The 22,270-nt window shown below is 40.5% G+C and overlaps 1 protein-coding gene across 7 annotated transcripts in view; it reads right to left on the bottom strand.

Annotated features, from left to right (window-relative positions):
- Positions 1-22,270, bottom strand: part of vti1a (vesicle transport through interaction with t-SNAREs 1A) — a 269,368-nt gene that overhangs the window by 188,333 nt on the left and 58,765 nt on the right. For 4 of the 7 annotated variants that reach the window (XM_068002225.1, XM_068002227.1, XM_068002223.1 and 1 more), the window contains exons 5-7: positions 6,483-6,566; positions 4,407-4,427; positions 1,673-1,757 (exon numbers count right to left, since the gene is read on the bottom strand). In XM_068002225.1, the coding sequence (XP_067858326.1) occupies positions 1,673-1,757; positions 4,407-4,427; positions 6,483-6,566 (190 nt within the window). The remainder of the gene's footprint in view (positions 1-1,672; positions 1,758-4,406; positions 4,428-6,482; positions 6,567-22,270) is intronic. The other 3 variants (XM_068002226.1, XM_068002230.1, XM_068002224.1) reach the window with 1 other exon arrangement.

Consider the following 22,270-nt stretch of genomic DNA (forward strand, 5'->3'; position numbering starts at 1 on the left):
GATTGGATGGCAAGAATTCGGGCTGATTTTCACCTCCCAGACACCAATTGCAGAATCCCTACTGCTGCCCCAACTGAGATTGGTTAATGCAATACAATTTGGGGATTGAATCTGGAACCTTTCTGGTCTTCATATCTCAGCTACTTAGTTATAAAATATGCTGTACACAAACGTATTGCTCACCATGTCAAAACAGGAAGACAAAATGGTTTGCATTTGTCCTTCTGTCAAAATACCTAAGTAGCAAGCATTTGCTGGCATTTAGAACTCTATTGAGTTATACACTAAAAAAAAACTTCGATATTAATAGATCTCTCTGCTTTTATACCACACTTGTGAAAAATCATAAGCCAGTTCTTAATTCATTGGTAACTCTATTGGCAACAGTACATTTTTTTGCTCAACACCTGTAGCTTGCCAGAATTTGGAATGACCCCCAAAAGCTTTATGCATTTTTCTGTTTTTATGTCTGCAATCACTCTCCCTGCCTCTTCCCCATTCCGACATCTCGGAACAGCCGGCATCCTATTTTTTTCTCTCTCCCAGTGAAGCCTTCTCTTAGCACACCAAATTTAATGTTTCTTTTACCTCTACCTTCCTTTTGATATGAGATTCCCGCACCTTCAACTTTCTCCGCCCTTCATTAGCTTATTCTGTCCCTCTGCATTGATACCATTTGTTCTTAATCTCTTGCCTGCCTCTTTTTCTTACCACTCTTAGTATCATGCGCCTGGTCCTGTTCTTGCTATTTTCTTTTTGCCTATCTCTCCATAGGACTTCTCATCTGATTCTCTCTCCTCTGCTGCCATGATGAATTCGAGGCCTGATTTTGAGTACAGTGCTGCAGAACTGCTCCACCTGACCTCAAGCTTGAATGATACAATTTCTTAGCTTCCTTTCAAAAACAAAACGTTACACATCAATGGAATGCACATAAACCTATTTTATTTCTGAGAAGTTCAACCTGAAAACCATGAATAAATGGCTCAGTAGTAAATGCTATAGAAAAATAAATCACCTTCTAAAGCTAGAGTGTATAATGCAGAAAGCCCAAATTCGCAGTCCAAAGTCACCGAGCGATTTATTATGGCATTAACCAACCCTTTTGACTGATTATTATTATGCACATACACACACTTTAAAGGCAAATTAAAGTTTTCATCTGTGTAAAAAGTATAATGGAATTAGGTGCAAGAGTATAAATAATCTGAAATGTAAATTGTTGTAATTCTTTGCTCCATTCAGAAAGTATTTTTTAAGAGCAACATCTTTCAAAAATATATTTGGTATAGGAAAATAATGTGAATTTTCATTTCTGCAAATATTGTGTTTATAAGCAAGCCTTCATTTTAGAGTGGTTAACTTTACTAAATGTCAAGGAAGTAATTATGTTCTGACTGAATATTATTCATTCAGTCTTGTAATATATTATATTACAGCCAAATATATTATATTACATAATATATATACACCTCAAGAATTGTTTTAGTCGACATCATGCTTTCAAGTTTAAGGAGATGAGCACAAATAAACTCCCAATCGCCTTTTCAATATGTAAACCACATATATAGCTGCTGTCTTTTCCCCCCCTTTGAAGTGCACCAGAAATGTCATGTGTCGTGAACACTACTGTGCATAAGCCAGATAATTTGCTCACTCTCAAAATCCTTACCAGTTTCAACGGTTAGTTGGTATCCAGCCTCCAGTCTCCGTGTTGACCTTTCTAACCGCTCTGTATTATCCAACAGGCATGCTCTCTGAAACAAAATTGTAGATGATTATACACAACACTTAAGTACTAGGTATAATTATATCTAATTTAATAATAAAGGAACCATACAGGAAAAAAAACACAAGCTAAATTTTGGAGTCAGACAGTGTAACAATTTGTATGAAGAGCTAAGTTCGGTTCAAAAGGAGAAATAAAATCAACTTTCTAAAACTGTTAAAACAGTTTAATTTCTTCAAGAACCTACTGATATTTTCAATAGATGTCAAGTAAATACATACAATGCCATTTTTAGTAACTGAAGGTGAAGTAGATGTCATAGCACAAAGTATTTGTAGTATGAAAACATTTTACTTTACATTAGAATTTAATCAAGTCTAAATTCTAAATATCATACAACTATAAAGAGCTGTGGAAATAATATTTGTGATCATGTCAAAACACATAAAAAGGGGAAAAAAACGTGGCTTTGTGCACAGCGAGCCACTTGCAGGTTGGGTTAGGATAAACTAGTGAAGACATATAGTCCCAATTAAATGCCAATTCTCTGCTACAAGTCTGAAATCAACAATTTTCTTGTACTGGACTAAATGAACTAGGATGGTTTTGGCACATATATGAAGAACCACTCGGAATGCCATCATGAAAACTAATTTAACTACAATTAATCTAGAGCATTGTGAACATGTTGTAATATGACTCCATCTGAACTGTTTTGTTCCAAATGCGTGTGCATATGGTTTAAAACAATTTGAAATCCTAATATGCACGATTACTGAATAAATAGTATATTTTTACAGCCACAAATCAGCTTCAATAATTGTTCAAGAATTTTTGTTTCCAAAACAGAAGTTCATTTCAATGAGCTTTTACTTATAGAAAACAAATTGTTAAGAATGTTGAATGCCACATTTTCGGTGCTGAAAACTAGCACAAGATTTAGATTTGCTACATCTCATTGATTATTAGAAATATATCACAGTTTGAGAACAATCATATGGTAGTTTTGATCTTTAATAGTTTTTACTTGTATTTTTTCTAACGTGTCTTATTATAGGACCTATAGAATTTCACTTGGGATTTTATGCTCATTACAGCAAAATATGGAGTGCTTTGTGAATGCCAGGAGTCTTATTTAAACTGATGTTCCGTTGAATAATTAGGCTCCAATAGTGTGCCACACAAGTTGAAATAAATAGCTGTATAATAAGATAAGTAGAATTTTAGATAAGCACAGCTACAGCACAATTATCATATCTTATATACAAAACATCTAACATTTTATTGTCATTGTTACTGTCATCATTAAGATACATTGGCTTTTTAAGGCCATTCTAAGAATGAAGAAGCTTTTAATCAGTGGACATATCCCTTGACTTTAGTGCATCGTGATAGAATTTGAATATTGGAACTGAAGCTTATTTCCACAAGAAAAACAGAAAAATGTCAAATGAAGCTCAGAAAATGTATTTTAGTTAATGCTATTCAGAATAAATCTGTATCTGTAAATTACAGCAGTGTGACTACATCACCTTTAAAATGAGTACATATATTTACATAACCAAATCTTGAATTTAGGTGAATCAATACAGAGGTTATTGAAGCATTAAAGCAAAGCTTTTTTATTCTTTTCACACTCATATAGAAAGGAAAAAAGTTCTGTTTTTGCAGTAATCTTAAATGTGTTAAGTTTATTAATTATAAAGAGAGATTTTTTAAAAAGAACTCCTACCGCACAAAAAGAGAAGAAAACAAAGATTTTCACATACAGGACAGGATCCCACTTGCAATGTTGTTTCCTACCACTTTACGCCCATCAACTCTTTTCTTTAGAGAATTTTAATCCTACTTTCTTTCAGGGGAAAAAAAAGGCTAGACCCTGGTTTGTCATCCAAGTTCTATTCATGCTGTCAAAAGGCATACAAACTAATCACATGGAAAAAACAAGAGGGGCTACCACATTTCAAGACCATTTTTGAGTTTGACAGTCAGAAAGCTTCACCAAGAACTTTCTTCGCTGACAGATGTCACTTAAAATTGGAGAAATACTTTCTAATAAAAATGGTGCCATATGAACAATCTGAATCATGTCCACAGAAGTGAGTTGCCTTGCTCTAATGAGCCCCTATGGATCTCCCTGATGCAGCTGTATTGACATGCTCACTTAAGCTAATACACCTAGACCAAGATGCCTTGGTGCCTTGAGCACTGACAGTCTGGGATACTGACAGTGTATCTTGCTTCAATCTTCAAAGGAGAAGTGATTAGAATGTTATCATTACCATTCGAAACGTGATTTTCCTATTCCCTCCTGGCAGAGGTGACATATCTGTGAGATGTGGCCAGCAGATCGCAGCAGCTAAAGCCACTTCAAAGCTTCCCTTGAAATTTTTTTCGAAATCATTAGAACAATGTGTTCAGATCAACGCAGATAGGACCTGATTTGAAGGTCAGACACATTGCAATAACAATCTATACTAATTAATCTAGCTCTTCAAATAGTGAGTATACTTGTTTTGGATAAATTATACTGATTACCTCACATAATATAAAAACAAAATTTAAAGAAATCCTGTAGGGTTTGTAGCATGGTTCTCAAAAAATTAACAGTTGACAGAAAACACCAATATTTTCCAAACAAACACAGATACCTAACAACAAACAAGGATGCACTCACCTCTTCACGCAATTTTATCAACTGTGAACGCACAGAAAGATGAAAAGGAAAGAAATGGCAGGGATGAAACATCTGTCATACAGTTGGGTATAACATTAACTATGACAATTTATCTGTTTACATACTTAGTATTAAGAAATCATAGAAGAGCCCCTTTACAGAGTCTAAAAAGGCTCACGCAAAGAGAATTTTCAAAACCACATTTTGAAAGAAGATTAGTTCTTCCTTTGTCAACACAGACGGTTACAATCACTTCTCCCTTGTTTAGTACGCGAGAGATATGTTTGCCGCAATCTTCAAAGAGAGAACGAGAGGCTTCATAGCAATGATTTTAAAGAAGTAAAGAGAGTGTGGAGCATTATTTCAAGCTGCTGATGTGCAGATCCCATTGTAATCATCTATTTAACAGCTACAATTAAAGACAAATCTTACCAGCAACTACTGTAAAACCAAACACATACAAAATATTACATCAATGAGACTAACTGCACCAATATGTACACAGGTTTGCGTTTTAATTCTTTGAATACATGAGGTAAAAATGTTTCTTTAAAAAAACTCAAACACACAGCACAAAATTCAAACAGGGAAGAGGATAATACAGTATGTGAAAGCGATGAGAAAACATGATAGCAGTAAAAGTAAATAAGGAAAGAAAAGTACTTTATCTTGAGATATTTTATGTAAACTACCTTATAGAAATACAATGATGTTATTCACTTAAGATAAAACAAATACTATTCAATAATATGATTGTCAAAGTGTCTGGTGGTTTGCAAGACAGTGAATGTCTTTTTTTAAGTCACCACCTCAAAATGACCAGAATGCTCAATGGGCCAAAGTGCAAAACTAAGCAGAAGAAACGACCCGCTCTCTGGTCATAACCATAAGTACTACGAAGCATGGCGCAGCTGTTTTATAATAGAATCCAAACAAAATGCGCTCTATCTTGTTTGTGCTGCCTGGCTGATTTTAAAGCTTCTCCATGGATTTGAGGATGGTTTTGCAATGGGCTTTAGGTTTTGTTTTGTTTTGTACCATGCCGAGGTACGTATTAATTCATATTAACTGGAAAAAAAGTATTCAAATAGACAAGACAGCGGTATACTGGAAGCGCTATACAGTCTGAAATTTTACGATTACATTTTGCATTTCCTTCATTATCATCATTAAGAGCGGGGTACTGCCATTTCAGTTATGATAATCACGGGATTTTCAAACAAAGATTTTCAATATGGTATTCGATACGAGTGGTAATCTGTTCTTTGTAACCTGAAAAATCTGGTACGCGCTGGTTTGAACCGGCAGAATCTCTAGTGGCCAGACTGCTGCTGTGACTGAAATCGAAACTGCGCCGCAGTATGTGAAGGCCACGTGATGCACGAAACTACAGAATTATGAAAAGCGATAACGCCAATTCCTTCTCTGTCCGCATACAGATAACGAATAAATGCTGAACTCTATTAAATGTCCTTTACACATTATCGCTAGGTGAACCCACAATTTTCAGAACTTATAAAGGTTCACCATTCATTTCGTTATAAATCCATGCCATGCAACTAACAGATTTGTTGCTCATAATGATCTGCTCTGCCAGGGCTATATGAGATGATACTGACCTCCTTTAGATCTTCGGGAATTAAATTGACCGGCATCAACCCCTGCGCTAAAACTGCAGTATGGTGTATTTCTTGCACAGTAAGCCCCCATAGCATTATCGCTAGAGCTCACTACTTCAGAGGCTCCTGCCATATTACTTGCATTAATAAAATAAACAAACTTATAAGCAAAGTTTGACATCTTGCAGATTTTGTTCTAAGCTGGAAATTTGTTCGTGAAATAAAAAAAATCTCTCTCAGATAACATTTGGAAGGTCTACATGTCTTCTCTGTACTATGATTAAAACTTAAACGGTTTAAAATCGGAGGTTTGTTGTTGCTTAGCTTTGCATGAAACAATGTATTTCCACTTGAGTTGCTGTTAATGCTGTTAGTGAGCAGCTTGAGAAGACATACTAGTCGCTGACCTTCATCACCCTCAAGCCACCCACAAGGGTATGCTGATTAGTGGCCCTACCTGGTTCTCGGAGGTATTCCCATCATCCCCTAGGAGCTCATTTCGAAGGTTTACCTCATCACTGTAGGCGATCCGTGACCTTTTCTGAAAACGAAAGGAAAAAGAGCAAAACTTGTGTTAGAAAGTAGGCTTACGAATTACTGTAAGCATAGTCTTCCTACAGCAGCAGAGCCCCCTAATGGACCATCTACACAGAACAGATCCACTTTAGCAGTTTAGTGCGTATGTATGAAAACAGTTTCTGGATAATGCATTGGTAAGTAAAGAGACAAAGTACTTATCATCCAGAATTTGAGATTCAACCTACAATCATTTGAAAATGTTAATTTCATTCTATTGATTTCCCCCCACACAACTTTTTTTTGGACAGCAGGGGAATGGAATGAGGGAGATAAAAATATTAAGGGCTCATCTGCTCAACTTTTTAAAATCATTTCACACAGATGACTAATTTTAAGAGAAAGCAATTTTATTCTTGAAAACTTATTCAGGGTTACTAGTATTTACTTTTCACAATATAGTGCTGGTTAAAGAATGGATGCTTTTTGCAAACATTAAAAGTTAGTCATCATTTTACCAGCAAAAGCAAAGGGTTTTATTTGTTCCATACTTCATGAAAAATACAAATCTTTCAACAAGACTAAGTTCAGGAGTTCAGGGTATGGTAAAAAATAATTTCTATTTGGTCAACAGAATTCAAGTCTTCACAAACACAACAAATTTGAAAATGAATTATGTTAATTATCCTAGCAATTGTTAGTTACTCAGAATATTTAAAAATGTACATTTTTTAAAGAATCAACACAAACAGCTAAACACAATTAGTCCATCTGTTTTTAATTCCATGCTATTCTAGGCCTTTTTTCCTATGGAAAATCAAAACAGGAAAATGATCAAAAGACAGATGCATTAGAAAGAAAAACATATTGTAGACCAGAAAAGTGCCTGTTTTAAATGGGTTAACTAATTACAATAATGTCTAATATTTAAGTAAGAAAGCTATGAACATATATGTAGTTACCAAGCATTACAAAGCTTCCAATAGAAAGCACAAATCAATTTATGTTGATGGAAGTGCGAGTTCAGTGAGATAAAGTGAAGATATAATAAATAAATGAATCCTACATTCCAATATATAAAATTGTTATAGCTAGTAACTATGACATCACAAGTATTCCTTAGTCCTTCATAAAATTGAATATAATGAATAAAAATGTTGTGAATACTTTAAGCAGAGAATATAACAGTTTTCATTTAAACATGCACCTCTACAATTCTTGATGCTTTATCACCTTATCAACAGAAATGATGAGGTGATGAAGCATAGACAGGCTCCATAATGAAAAACAATCGAATACTCCAAGTCAGCTTCAAAATTATTGCAGATTTCCACAAGTAACTGAATAAACTGGATATCCAAGCTCTTCCATTATGCAAACTGTTTTAACCATCAAAGGCTAAAAATAAAAAGTTTTCAACAGTTTTTCTTAAAAGCAACTATTAATAGCAAAGCACATTTTAATACTTCCCTTATTGTTATGTGAGAAGATCAGGGAAGGAAGTGTGCTGGATCGGAATGAAAAGAGCAGCAGCAGCTTGTGGTGAGAGTTGAGGCCTGGCCGGGGAGAGCCTTGTAAGAGGCACAATGTGAACTATTTGAAACGCTGTTTGATAACATCCATGATCCATTTTTTTTTCTAATTCAGTAGCCACTTTTTTTTTTCTTTTCACCAACTTTCTTTCCAAACATATTAAACCTTCATAGATAAGAGTTAAGGGCATTTTAGGATGACTCGCAGCCTATAGTGGTTAAATATGAAAAAGACTACAGCCCAGAGGTTGTAGTGCCCGCCTGGCTATAATGGGCATTTGTGGGATGAAATGCAAAACAGACTGAAACCAATCACGATTTAAATTAAAAATAAATTATTGGTTCTGCACTGCTTACTTAAAATATAACAGAACTATTAACGACAATAATATGAAAACCACAGCAAAAAATGCAACTAACAACTGATCAAATTGCTAACAAATTTGAGGATAATACCAACACAGCCCCACTGGCTTTAGCCATTTGCAATTAACAGTAGTAGCTACAAACCTCAGCAGATGTGTGCAACAATTCAATTTACTTAGAGCGCATGCCCTATGAAGAAATGCATTGTTGGATGTATGATTCCTTTTTGGTGATGTAATCTTTAGACTAACAGATATGAAAGCTATTGCAAATGTAATACATTAAATCGAGCAAAAATTGAAGGTTGCAAAGAAAATTTAGTAACTGGTGCACTAATTTTAAAGAATTCTAAATTCATGTGAATTGAAGTAAATACAGTACTACACAGAATATATTTTCATCTTTGATCAGTGAAAAACAGATTTACTCGTAATCTACGTAATAGTGCAGCATGAACCAGTAATTGACTAATCTGTGGAAATTTTAAGAATATTGTAACATAATCAATTAATATAAATCAAACTATCTTCCCCCTCAGTAGCTGTTAGCCTTGGCTCAGTGATAGCACTCCCGCCTCGGAGTCAGAAGGCCATTGGTTCAAGCCGCACTCCAGAGATTTGGCCACATAATCTAGGCTAACACATTGGTGCAGTAAAGGGAGTCTTTCGGATGAGATGTTAAACAGAGGCCCCGTCTGCTCTCTCAGGTGGACATAAAAGATTCCATGCTACTATTTGAAGAAGAGCTGGGGAGTTCTCCCGAAGTCCTGGCTAATAATTCTCCCTCAACCAAAACAGATTATCTGGTCATTTACCACATCTTTGTGGGATCTTGCTGTGCGCAAATTGGCTGCTCCATTTCCTTACATTACAACAGTGATCATACTTCAAAAGTACTTCTTTGGTAATGCACTTTGGGGCATCCTGAGGTCATGAAAGGTGCCATATAAATTCAAGTTCTTTCTTTGTCAAATATTTCAAGTGTCTTTCCAAATTCTCACCAGGTCCTTTTTATCCCAGTAAACCTGTATACATTTAACATTTGTAATATATTACATTATAGCATCCCAAAAAATAAATTGCATATTATAAAGGAAACTTCACAACATCTGTGCCAGGATAGACATTTCGATAATAAATGGCCTGTCCGCCATGATAAAACAGAACATTCTTAAAAATGAATCTTGTATTCAAAACAAACATTTCACCACTCCACTAATGTACAAAATCTTAATCTCTTCCACACCCCACAATTTTCTCCCCTCTTCGAAGGCATCAATTGAGGCATAGCCATATAAGATACTGGCAGACCTTCACTTCCTCACTCAAGTAGCCAGTTTTCCAGTGTGAGCTGAGTATCCAACTGTGGATTACATTAAAAGAGCCCAATTATGTCCTCACTTGACAATAACATGCACATTTTTCTAGGAAAGATCGCTGGATAGCAGTTGGCAGGGACTCTGGCTGGTATTTCCCCTTCCTGGTCTAGGGGCACTGAATTGTAATTGACCAACCTTACTGAATTCTTTGCAGAAGTAACAGAAAGAGTAGACAAGAGTAATGCAGTAGATGTAATATATTTGGATTTTCAAAAGGCCTTCGATAAGGTATTGCATAGCAGACACATAACTACGGTCAGAGCAAGTGGAGTCAGAGGACAAGTAGCAGAATGGATAGCAAGCTGGTTACAAACCAGAAAACAAACAGTAGGGGTTAAAGGTAATTCTCAGACTGGCAAAAGGTGAGAAGTAGTGTTCCACAAGGATCAGTGCTGGGACCACTGTTGTTCACCATTTACATAAACGATTTGGACTCGGAAATTGGAAGTACATCTTCTGGAGTACTGTGTACAATTTTGGTCTCCTTACCTAAGGAAGGATAGATATACTTGCCTTAGAGGTGGTGCAACAAAGGTTCACTTGACTGATTCCTGGGATGAGAGGGTTTTCCTATAAGGAGAGATTAAGTAGAATGGGCCTATATTCTCTGGAGTTTAAAAGAATGAGAGGTGATCTCATTGAAATGTATAAAATTCTTAAAGGGTTTGACAGGGTAAATGCTGAGAGGCTGTTTCCCCTGGCTGGAGAGTCTAGAACTAGGGGTCATAGTCTCAAGATAAGGGGTCGGCCATTTAGGAACGAGATGAGGAAAAATTTCTTCACTCAGAGGGTTGTAAATCTTTGGAATTCTCTACCCTAGAGGGCTGTGGATGCTCAGTTGTTGAGTATATTCAAAACTGAGATCGATGGATTTTTGGACAGAGGGAATCAAGGGATATGGGGATAGGGCGGGAAAGTGGAGATGAGGTAGAAGATCAGCCGTGATCTTATTGAATGGCAGATCAGGCTCGAGGGGCCACATGGCCTACTTATGCTCCTATCTCTCATGTTCTTAAAACTTGAGGATGACACCAAATTGGGGGGTGTAGTTAATTCTGAGGAGGACATTAATAAACTTGCAGAATGGAAATGTAATTGGCAAATGAATTTCAATATGGATAAGTATGAGGTGGTGCATTTTGGTAGGAAGAATAAGGAGGCCACATACTGCTTGGAAAATAAGAGTCCAAATGGGGTATAGGAGCAGAGGGATCCGGGGGTACAGGTGCACAAATCACTAAAAGTAGTGACGCATGTTAACGCCATAAAAAAAGCAAACAAAGCAATGGGGTTCACTTCTAGAGGTACAGAATTAAAAAATAGGGAAGTTATGTTAAACTTGTATAGAACCTTGGTTAGGCCACACTTGGAGGTATTGAGAACAGTTCTGGTCTCCATACCATAAAAAGCATATAGAGGCACTGGAAAAGGTGCAAAAAAGATTTACTAGTAAGATACCAGAACTGTGAGGATATACCTATCAGGAAAGATTGAGCAGGCTGGGGCTCTTTTCTCTAGAAAAGAGAAGACTGAAGGGTGGCCTGATAGCTCTTTAAGATTATGAAAGGGTTTGATAGGGTAGACATAGAGAAGATGTTTCCACTTGCAGGGGAGACCAGAACTAGGGGCCATAAATATAAGACAGTCACATATAAACCCAGTAGAGAATTCAGGAGAAACTTCTTTACCCAGAGCGTGGTTAGAATGTGGAACTCGCTACCACAAGGCGTAGTTGAAGCGACCAGCATAGATGCATTTAAGGGGAAGCTTGATAAACACATGAGGGAGAAAGGAATAGAAGGATATGCTGATGGGGTTAGATAAAGGAGTGTGGGAATAGGCGCATGTGGAGCATAAACCCCGGAATGGACCTGTTGGGCCGAATTGCCTGTTTCTGTGCTGTACATTCTACGTAATTCTACGTGATTCTGTGTAAGATTCGTTTAAGACATTAGTTTATCTCAACAGAAACTAAAAGTACAGATATGGATTTATTACACCTTATGTTACATACCAAGGCACAATACTGTAGGAAGTTACATTATCCAAAATGACCAAACGAACAAATAACATCACAAGGTGCCACTTTAAACAATAACAAGTAAAATTACATCTGTAGAGCACCAACATTACACCAAGCAATAGCAGTCATGATGCAAGAAGGCCTTTGATGCCACTTACTCCCAAACTGACAAGACTTCATTGGGTGAGTAAAAATATACTCCAATTCTTTAGCACCCATACTCATAAATAAACCGCTTCTACACCCATTGCCACTTGTACTGGATAAGATGAAAGGATATACACTCTGCTCATTTCTATTCATCTTCACCTTGAAGCCTTCAGCTCAGACAATATGGCTTTCTTTGCAGATTGAAGGGGTTAAAGGTCAGCAGGACAGTGCATCATATAGTCATTGCTTCAGTGACCATGTCAAATTCAGAGGTTGAGCCCAACAGCATTAAGAATTATTGAACAATTCTCAAATATATTGGGCTGCCAAGTCAATTGGATGAAACCCCAATGCACCAAGCCAGTTGAGAGACGCATTTTGTTTAATGGAAGCAGGCAGCTTTTAAACATTTCTAAATAACTCCAGCCCCTAACAGAAGACAATTCTGAGGACATTACTCAAAAATCAAGAGGATTCTTGCCATTGTCTTCAATTAGAAAACCTGACTGAATTAAAATAAATATGTAAAAATTCAACTATTCAATGGACTTTTACCATTATCTCTTACATAAATGTTTTGAAAGCTTAACATAAATTTCTTTGGATGGGAAGAATTTCAAAAATTAGGCTTTAGAACTTGATAAGTAAAAATGTCTTTTGGTTTAGAAATTGGTGTTAATGATTTAGCTGCAGATGAAAGGGTGAAGTAGCTTTGGACAAAACATAAGAATGGTACCTAGGCCTCTATACAAGGAGATGAACACTTTTCCTGACGATTCCATTCTACATTTATCATTTCCTTCAAGTCTGATATCCCCAGTGCTCAGAACCTCTGAGTTCTCGCAGTGCAATGGATGAATCATTATACCTTGATCTCCTCCACACCCTTCACTAGGGCATTGGAAATACGGTTTCCTTCAATTAATACACAGTTCCTCATGTCTTCACCCATCAAAATTCTTTAGTTTCACTATCTCAGCTAAAATATGTTTTACCCAGGATCAATCCTACCACATCATTGGTATTGAAGTATTGAGTTGCAGGCTCCTAAACCAATGAGGGATATGCAATAGACTTTGAACTCTGGGAGGATCAATATGACCTACCAATGAAAAGGACATGAGAAAAAAAAACTGGGTAAAATTTATAAGGCATGTGCTAGTATGCGCCACGGACTGGATATAAGGAAAAAAGTATTCAAAGAGACTAGGGTCTTAATCTGTGTGACATTGCTTAATCCAACCATAGAAGCAGTGGCCATTAGGCCAGATCCAAATAGTGCTATCCAAATAATATCACTGAAAGCATAGGTAGAAATTATAATTCACCTCACTAACCAAAATGTTTTCATGAATCATTTTATTTTCATTTTACTGTTTTCAATTTCTTTCTTCTCAATCCTGGTCAATTTCTAACTATCTCTTTTATTTCAGCGTGTTCTTATAAAAGGAATACTAATAAGGCACAAAAATAGGGACTCTGATAATGATGAATAGATGATCGAAAAGCTCAAAAATTGCACTAGTGCAGCTCAATTGTGAGGACCAGTTTTGCTGATCTATATTTAACTAGGTCTCATTATCAAAACTAAAAGCCAACTAAAGAGCTGTATATTTAAGCACTGTAAGTTACAGTCGAGTGAAGGCATCAATGTTCTGTACATTGAAGAACAGTGCAAAACAGTTCAATCTAACATAGACTATGCAGAATTCACCCCGGCAGCATGTGTTTCAATTTCACAAATGCAACATAATATTTTGCAGAACTATTATAATCAATAACAAAATACAAAGCGGTTTTGAATCCCTACTCATTTATAGTCTATTGATGATCTTATTGCAATACAAATGATGGACTGGCTTCCAAACCATCCAGAAATCACCAGATGTCTTCATTCTGAATACAAGAAGCTACACTGCAGCCCATTTAGAGAAAGGTACTGCAACTTTAAGTACCAATGATTTATAGAAAATGATACACCATAAAACCTATAGAAATGTTACAGCGTGTCACCATTCAAACACACAAAAACATTCTGTATCTTGTATAAAATGCCCACTGGGCTGAAATATTATCTGCCTGGTAATCAGAATCTCAGTATAGAAGTTAAAATGGGCCAAATAAAGTTCGTCTGCAGCATTATAAGAAACTGAAACCATTTGTACAGTAGCCATATTACAGTCAATTATTTAATAATTCATTAATTCACAATGGGTGGCTTAAACACTCCACTGTATGCATAGGTATCATACAGCGCTTAAATCTGGCTTTTTCCCAAAAATATTTAAAGGGAAGGACAATGCCAAATTAGGCACAGTACTATTATTTTGGACTATTGATAAAACAGATCACCAGATGAGCACATGTATCAATAAAATATTATTCTCCTCTCCTATATACACAAACACATATCATGGCAAGTATTCAACTGGCAGCGCAAGTAATGTCATAGGTGCACTACAGTGTTGCTTCAAGATTCATAACACATTTTATTAATAGTTTATGAGTTCTATACTTAGAGTAGTCAGTCAAACCAAGTGTTCCACTGTTCTATGCCTTAGCTGTCAGTTGCTATTATCTACCAATATGGCAATAATGTGCATGGCACATGATCTTCACTTAATACAAAATCCCAAAGAAGTGAAACGTATGACAATTAAAGTCCAGCCTTCAAGGAAGTCCTGTTCTAGTCGCATGTTAAATTTATACAAAATGAGGGCAAGGCAAAAAACATTTGAGGCAGGGCGAGGGGATTGGATGGAGGTGAGTGACAGTGAAGCGAGGAAAAGGAGATAGTGCAAAGGGGGAGAGGTAACCATAGGAGTAAGTTGGAATTATGAAGGGTCTGTAGGAAGGGGATAAGGCAGTAGCAAAGGGAGAGGGTAGGGGATGCAATGAAAGCAAGGAAATGGAGGGGGAGGGGGTAGCACAAGTGATGTGGGAGAGGGGCTGGGAATGGAGCTGCTGAGAGCTGCAGGCCAGTTTCCCTTCAATCCCCAGCACAGCTAGCAGTTCCTTCCCTATCACAGCATACCACGTCATCCACCTTCCACCTGAAAGAAAAGAAAAAAATCAAAAGACAGAAAGAAAAAGAATGGAGAGAGAAGCAAAACGAGGAGTTAGGGAGAGAGATACCAGAAGCAGAATAGGTGCAACAAAGGTACAAATAGCAATGCAAAGACAGATAAGAGACCATATTTTCCAATTTATCATTGGCAACACCACAGGAACTCCATTCTTAGTACAAAGAAGGTTCACTCGGTTAATCCCGGGGATGAGGGGGCGGACATATGAGGAGAGGTTGAGTAGATTGGGACTCTACTCATTGGAGTTCAGAAGAATGAGAGGCGATCTTATTGAAACATATAAGATTGTGAAGGGGATTGATCGGGTGGATGCGGTAAGGATGTTCCCAAGGATGGGTGAAACTAGAACTAGGGGGCATAATCTTAGAATAAGGGGCTGCTCTTTCAAAACTGAGATGAGGAGAAACTTCTTCACTCAGAGGGTGGTGGGTCTGTGGAATTTGCTGCCCCAGGAAGCTGTGGAAGCTACATCATTAAATAAATTTAAAACAGAAATAGACAGTTTCCTAGAAGTAAAGGGAATTAGGGGTTATGGGGAGCGGGCAGGAAATTGGACATGAATTTAGATTTGTGGTTAGGATCAGATCAGCCATGATCTTATTGAATGGCGGAGCAGGCTCGAGGGGCCGATTGGCCTACTCCTGCTCCTATTTCTTATTTCTTATTAATACATTAAACATCTTGCGCATAGCGCACATTTCCTGTACGTGTCACAGTTACATCCTGCAACACTTTCCAGTCATGTTTTGTTGATTTATTCAAAGTAAAACAGCAGAAAATGAATACTGAAGAGGTAGGGGAGGTATGAATCAAACAAAAAAAGGAAGTGGCTAGAAAACTACCAATGAGAAACTATTCAGGAATTAGGAAAGCAATCAATCCCAAGTGACCAGTCAGGAGAACCTACAACTAAAAGAAATAAGGCAAACCAATCATTTCCTTTCAGTAATTGAAGTATATAATCTCAAAAATAAACTTGTAGACAAAATATCAAAAAATATGTACTTTATAATAACATAATTAAATTTACCATAGAACTCAAGTCTTTTAATATCTTCGTTAAAGTTTTTATTTCAAGGCCTCAAAAGCTGAGGCTTAGACTGGATATTCTTGCCCCAGAACAGTTGAAGGGAGCTGGCAACCACATCAGTGCAATCTGCACATGTACAGTTTGCATAATTTCCCAGCGTGCTACGTTTTCCAGAGTAGGTTTCTCTCTGGATTTTTTATTTTTTTTTATTCGTTCACGGGATTTGGGCGTCGCTGGCAAGGCCGGCATTTATTGCCCATCCCTAGCGAGATTTTTACAACTGAGTGGCTTGCTAGGCCATTTCAGAGGGCAATTAAGAATCAACCACATTGCTGTGGGTCTGGAGTCACATATAGGCCAAACCGGGTAAGGACGGCAGGTTTCCTTCCCTAAAGGACATTAGTGAACCAGATGGGTTTTTACGATACTAGTATTTTAATTCCAGATTTTTATTTAATTAATTGAATTTAAATTCGCCAGCCGCCGTGGCGGGATTTGAACTCGTGACTCTGGATTTTAGTCCAGGCCTCTGGATTACTAGCCCAGTAACATAACCACTACGCTACCGTACCCTTTTTCAACTATAAGCTTTATCTCTTCATTCTGTGACAGAATTTTTATGATTCTTTTTTCAGGTAATCTTTCATATTTAAATTATGAAAAACTTAATTTTTATTTAAGAGGACATGAGCACGAGAGAGACAAACAAACCACAGAGTTAATCATTTAATTGTGTAATATGTTTGTTTTCTATGTTATTTATCCTGGAAAGCTTACTTCTGAGGATTTGTCTGCTTCAGACAAAATTAATTTCAAACTATTCATTTTGGGCAGAACAGGCTAATTTTATCACCTGTGTTTTTCAATATGCATTTGAGAAGCTAATTGCATCACCTGTGTTAACATTACTAAAAATGTTCCATCTGCACACACTTCCTGTCTGCACCACTTGATTTCCTGTTGTCACCCTTTTTGTGTCAACTTTTCCCGTATTATCATTTCCTATGTCCATATTTATATTGGCCCAGAATTTGCTGTCAAAATAACGGTGAGGCTAACGGTGTTCACCATTCACAGTATCTTCAGGTGAGGTTAATCACGAACATCCTTCAGGCTACTTCAGAAAAAAATCTCACCCTTTGATCACCATCGTGCTGAACTTGCAGATAAGTTTTGTTTTCTTGATCTAGGTTGATCCTTTCTTTATAATATCTGCTTTATTTTAAAGTTTTGTTAAATTCTTCAGTCTATGCATACTTGTAGCCTTCAGCGTGAAATCTCCCTGTTCAAAAGAAAAGCCATTTAAACTAACAGATGCACATTAAACCTTAACTACCCCTCCCCACAACTAAGCAGTATATTCAGAAGCCCCACCCTAACTAACCAAGATCACCAGTACCCCATCCCTGTTCATCAGTGCCACCCCCAGGTGGAAGAGAGGAGAGAGAGAGGCAGAGGAGGGGGAAAAGAGAGAGAGAGAGGGGGCAGAGGAGGGGGAAGAGAGAGAGAGGGAGAGAGAGCAGAGAGGGGGCAGAGGAGGGGGAAGAGAGAGAGAGGGAGAGAGAGCAGAGAGGGGGCAGAGGAGGGGGAAGAGAGAGAGAGAGAGAGAGAGAGAGCGCACACGCAGAGGAGGGGGAAGAGAGAGAGAGAGAAAGAGAGAGAGAAAGAAAGAAAGAAAGGAGAGAGAGAAAGGCGCAGAAGAGGGGGGAGAGAGAGAGAGAGAGAAAGGCGCAGAGGAGGGGGGAGAGAGAGAGAGAGAGAGAGAGAGAGGCGCAGAGGAGGGGGGAGAGAGAGAGGCGCAGAGGAGGGGGAAGAGAGAGAGGCGCAGAGGAGGGGGAAGAGAGAGAGGCGCAGAGGAGGGGGAAGAGAGAGAGGCGCAGAGGAGGGGGAAGAGAGAGAGGCGCAGAGGAGGGGGAAGAGAGAGAGGCGCAGAGGAGGGGGAAGAGAGAGAGGCGCAGAGGAGGGGGAAGAGAGAGAGGCGCAGAGGAGGGGGAAGAGAGAGAGGCGCAGAGGAGGGGGAAGAGAGAGAGGCGCAGAGGAGGGGGAAGAGAGAGAGGCGCAGAGGAGGGGGAAGAGAGAGAGGCGCAGAGGAGGGGGAAGAGAGAGAGGCGCAGAGGAGGTGGAAGAGAGAGAGGCGCAGAGGAGGTGGAAGAGAGAGAGGCGCAGAGGAGGTGGAAGAGAGAGAGGCGCAGAGGAGGGGGAAGAGAGAGAGGCGCAGAGGAGGGGGAAGAGAGAGAGGCGCAGAGGAGGGGGAAGAGAGAGAGGCGCAGAGGAGGGGGAAGAGAGAGAGGCGCAGAGGAGGGGGAAGAGAGAGAGGCGCAGAGGAGGGGGAAGAGAGAGAGGCGCAGAGGAGGGGGAAGAGAGAGAGGCGCAGAGGAGGGGGAAGAGAGAGAGGCGCAGAGGAGGGGGAAGAGAGAGAGGCGCAGAGGAGGGGGAAGAGAGAGAGGCGCAGAGGAGGGGGAAGAGAGAGAGGCGCAGAGGAGGGGGAAGAGAGAGAGGCGCAGAGGAGGGGGAAGAGAGAGAGGCGCAGAGGAGGGGGAAGAGAGAGAGGCGCAGAGGAGGGGGAAGAGAGAGAGGCGCAGAGGAGGTGGAAGAGAGAGAGGCGCAGAGGAGGGGGAAGAGAGAGAGGCGCAGAGGAGGGGGAAGAGAGAGAGGCGCAGAGGAGGGGGAAGAGAGAGAGGCGCAGAGGAGGGGGAAGAGAGAGAGGCGCAGAGGAGGGGAAGAGAGAGAGGCGCAGAGGAGGGGAAGAGAGAGAGGCGCAGAGGAGGGGAAGAGAGAGAGGCGCAGAGGAGGGGAAGAGAGAGAGGCGCAGAGGAGGGGGAAGAGAGAGAGGCGCAGAGGAGGGGGAAGAGAGAGAGGCGCAGAGGAGGGGGAAGAGAGAGAGAGAGGCAGGGGAGGGGGAAGAGAGAGAGGGAGAGAGAGCAGAGAGAGGGCAGAGGAGGGGGAAGAGAGAGAGCGAGAGAGCGCGCGCGCGCGCAGAGGAGGGGGGAGAGAGAGAGCGCGCGCGCAGAGGAGGGGGGAGAGAGAGAGAGAGCGCGCGTGCAGAGGAGGGGGGAGAGAGAGAGGCGCAGAGGAGGGGGAAGACAGAGAGAGAGGTGCAGAGGAGGGGGAAGACAGAGAGAGAGGTGCAGAGGAGGGGGAAGAGAGAGAGAGAGAGGGGCAGGGAAGGGGGAAGAGAGAGAGAGGCAGAGGAGGGGGAAGAGAGAGAGAGGCAGAGGAGGGGGAAGAGAGAGAGAGAGAGGCAGAGGAGGGGGAAGAGAGAGAGAGAGAGAGAGAGAGAGGCAGAGGAGGGGGAAGAGAGAGAGAGAGAGAGGCAGAGGAGGGGGAAGAGAGAGAGAGAGAGAGGCAGAGGATGGGGACACGAGAGAGAGAGAGAGAGAGAGGCAGAGGAGGGGGAAGAGAGAGAGAGAGAGGCAGAGGAGGGGGAAGAGAGAGAGAGAGAGAGGCAGAGGAGGGGGAAGAGAGAGAGAGAGAGAGGCAGAGGAGGGGGAAGAGAGAGAGAGAGAGAGGCAGAGGAGGGGGAAGAGAGAGAGAGAGAGAGGCAGAGGAGGGGGAAGAGAGAGAGAGAGAGAGAGAGGCAGAGGAGGGGGAAGAGAGAGAGAGAGAGAGGCAGAGGAGGGGGAAGAGAGAGAGAGAGAGAGAGGCAGAGGAGGGGGAAGAGAGAGAGAGAGAGGCAGAGGAGGGGGAAGAGAGAGAGAGAGAGAGAGGCAGAGGAGGGGGAAGAGAGAGAGAGAGAGAGAGAGAGAGAGAGAGAGAAGAGGAGGGGGAAGAGAGAGAGAGAGAGAGAGAGAGAGAGACACAGAGGAGGGGGACGAGAGAGAGAGAGACAGAGGAGGGGGACAAGAGAGAGAGAGAGAGAGAGAGAGAGGCAGAGGAGGGGGACACGAGAGAGAGAGAGAGAGGCAGAGGAGGGGGAAGAGAGAGAGAGGCAGAGGAGGGGGAAGAGAGAGAGGCAGAGGAGGGGGAAGAGAGAGAGAGAGAGAGAGGCAGAGGAGGGGGGAGAGAGAGAGAGAGAGAGAGAGAGGCAGAGGAGGGGGGAGAGAGAGAGAGAGAGAGAGAGAGAGAGGCAGAGGAGGGGGAAGAGAGAGAGAGAGAGACAGAGACAGAGAGACAGAGAGAGAGAGAGAGAGAAAGAAAGAAAGAGGGGCAGAGGTGGGGGGAGAGAGAGAGAGAGCGAGAGGAGGGGGAAGAGAGAGAGCAAGAGCGAGAGGAGGGGGGAGAGAGAGAGAGAGGCAGAGGAGGGGGGAGAGAGAGAGAGGCAGAGGAGGGGGGAGAGAGAGAGAGGCAGAGGAAAGGGAAGATAGAGAGTGAGGGAGGGGAGAGAGTGTGAAAGAGAACAGAGAGAGAAGAGAGCATGAGAAAGAGGAGGGCGGAAAAAGAGAGGAGAGGGAACAGAGACAGAGAGAGAGGAGGGTTGGGGGGAAGAGAGAGACACAGATAGACAAGACAGAGAGAGAGATAAGAATTGTGAGAGCAAACTGGAAGGTAGCCAATATAACACCTCTGTTCAAGGAGGCCGAGAAGGTAACTATAGACCAGTTAGTCTAATGTCAGTTGTGGGCTAACTCTTAGAATCCATAATTGAAGATAAAATTAGTGAACATATATAAATGCACAGATTTATTAAAGGAAAGTTAAGTTTCAAGTACTTAATTGAGTTTTTTTTGAAGAAGTAACCAATTGGATAGATGATGCAGCATATATAGTTGATAAAAATTTTCAGAAAGCGTTCGATGAGGTGCCTCACAGGAGACTTCTCAGAAAAATTCCGGTATATGATATGAGGAAATGTAGCAGCATGAATAGAAAATTGGTTGACAGATAGGAAAAGAAGAGGGTTTGGACTTGGGCATAGGAAGCACAATCTCAACACAAAAGTAAGGTGGTTGGCAAACAGTGATAGTAACTATAAAAGACTTTAGGAAGACATAGATGGATTACTAGAATGGGCAGATAGGTAGAAAATGTAATTTCATGCGGATAAGTGTAAAGATAATTTTGGGAGGTAAAACAAGGAATGGGAATATACACTCGATGAAAAGACACTGAAGGGTGAAGATAAACAGCAGCATCTAAGAGTTCAGGTACATAATTCCTTTAAAGAGTACAAGAGTAAAAAGAGATTATGATATATTTGTATTAAGCATGGCTAGGTCATAAAGTACTATGTTCAATTTTGGCCACCTCATTGTAGAACGGACATTAAAGTGATGAGAGTGTACAGCGTAGATACACCAGGGTGGTACCAGGAGTGAGAAATTATAGTATAGTATAGGAGAGCCTTGAGATACTAGGACTATTTCCACTGGAAAAGAGAAGACTAAGAGAATATTTAGTAGAGATTTTTTTTAAATTATGAAGGGTTTTAATAGAGTGAACAGAGAATGCTTTGGCACATGGAGTAGTTGAGGCAAACACCTGTGCAACTTTTAAGAGAAATGTGGATAAACATTTGAAGCAAAGTTGATATAGAGTTATGGGAGGAAGAGAGCAGGGCAGTATGATTAGTCTTGGATTGGTTTAGCAAACAGCCAGCACAGACATAGTGATATGAATGGTATCCTTCTGTGCTGTGAACTTCTATGATTTTCCAAGAGCAGAATGGTTAGACAATACTTAAGACAGCATTTTTTACTGAAATAATCCCAGGCAGAAATCACATGTTATTTTTCGTTTAAAAAAGAAACCAGTTCTCAACTTACTTAAATTATCCTTTAGTAGTTGAGGGTGCAGAGATCTCTGGCCTCTCAGGTGTGGTGGGGTGGGGGAGCACTGAATGGGAGGAGTAGATGAAGGGTTAAGGATGAGGTGAGTTACAGTGGAACAAGGGGGAGGGGAGGATACTCGGGTTGAGTGGGTAGTTCAAACAGGGAAGAGGTGGGGACAGTGATGGGATGCGATGGATTACAAAGGAGTGGTGGGGGGGGGGGTGCTGGGAGTATGAGTCACTGAGGAAGGGGATGGGGTGGGAGCCATTTTCCCCACCCCAAAAGCAGCCTGCGGACTTTGGTGGCTCCTTTCCCTGTCACAGCACACCGTACCACTCATCATCTCCCACCCAAAATGAAAGAAGAAAAAGAGCGCGAGAGAGGAGGGGGGAAGAGAGAGGACTTCCATTGAAGTAAAAGGAATCAAAATCCGGAAGATGTAAATTGGGCTACCAA

Source organism: Heptranchias perlo, chromosome 21, assembly GCF_035084215.1.
Source record: "Heptranchias perlo isolate sHepPer1 chromosome 21, sHepPer1.hap1, whole genome shotgun sequence".
Lineage (NCBI taxonomy): Eukaryota > Metazoa > Chordata > Chondrichthyes > Hexanchiformes > Hexanchidae > Heptranchias > Heptranchias perlo.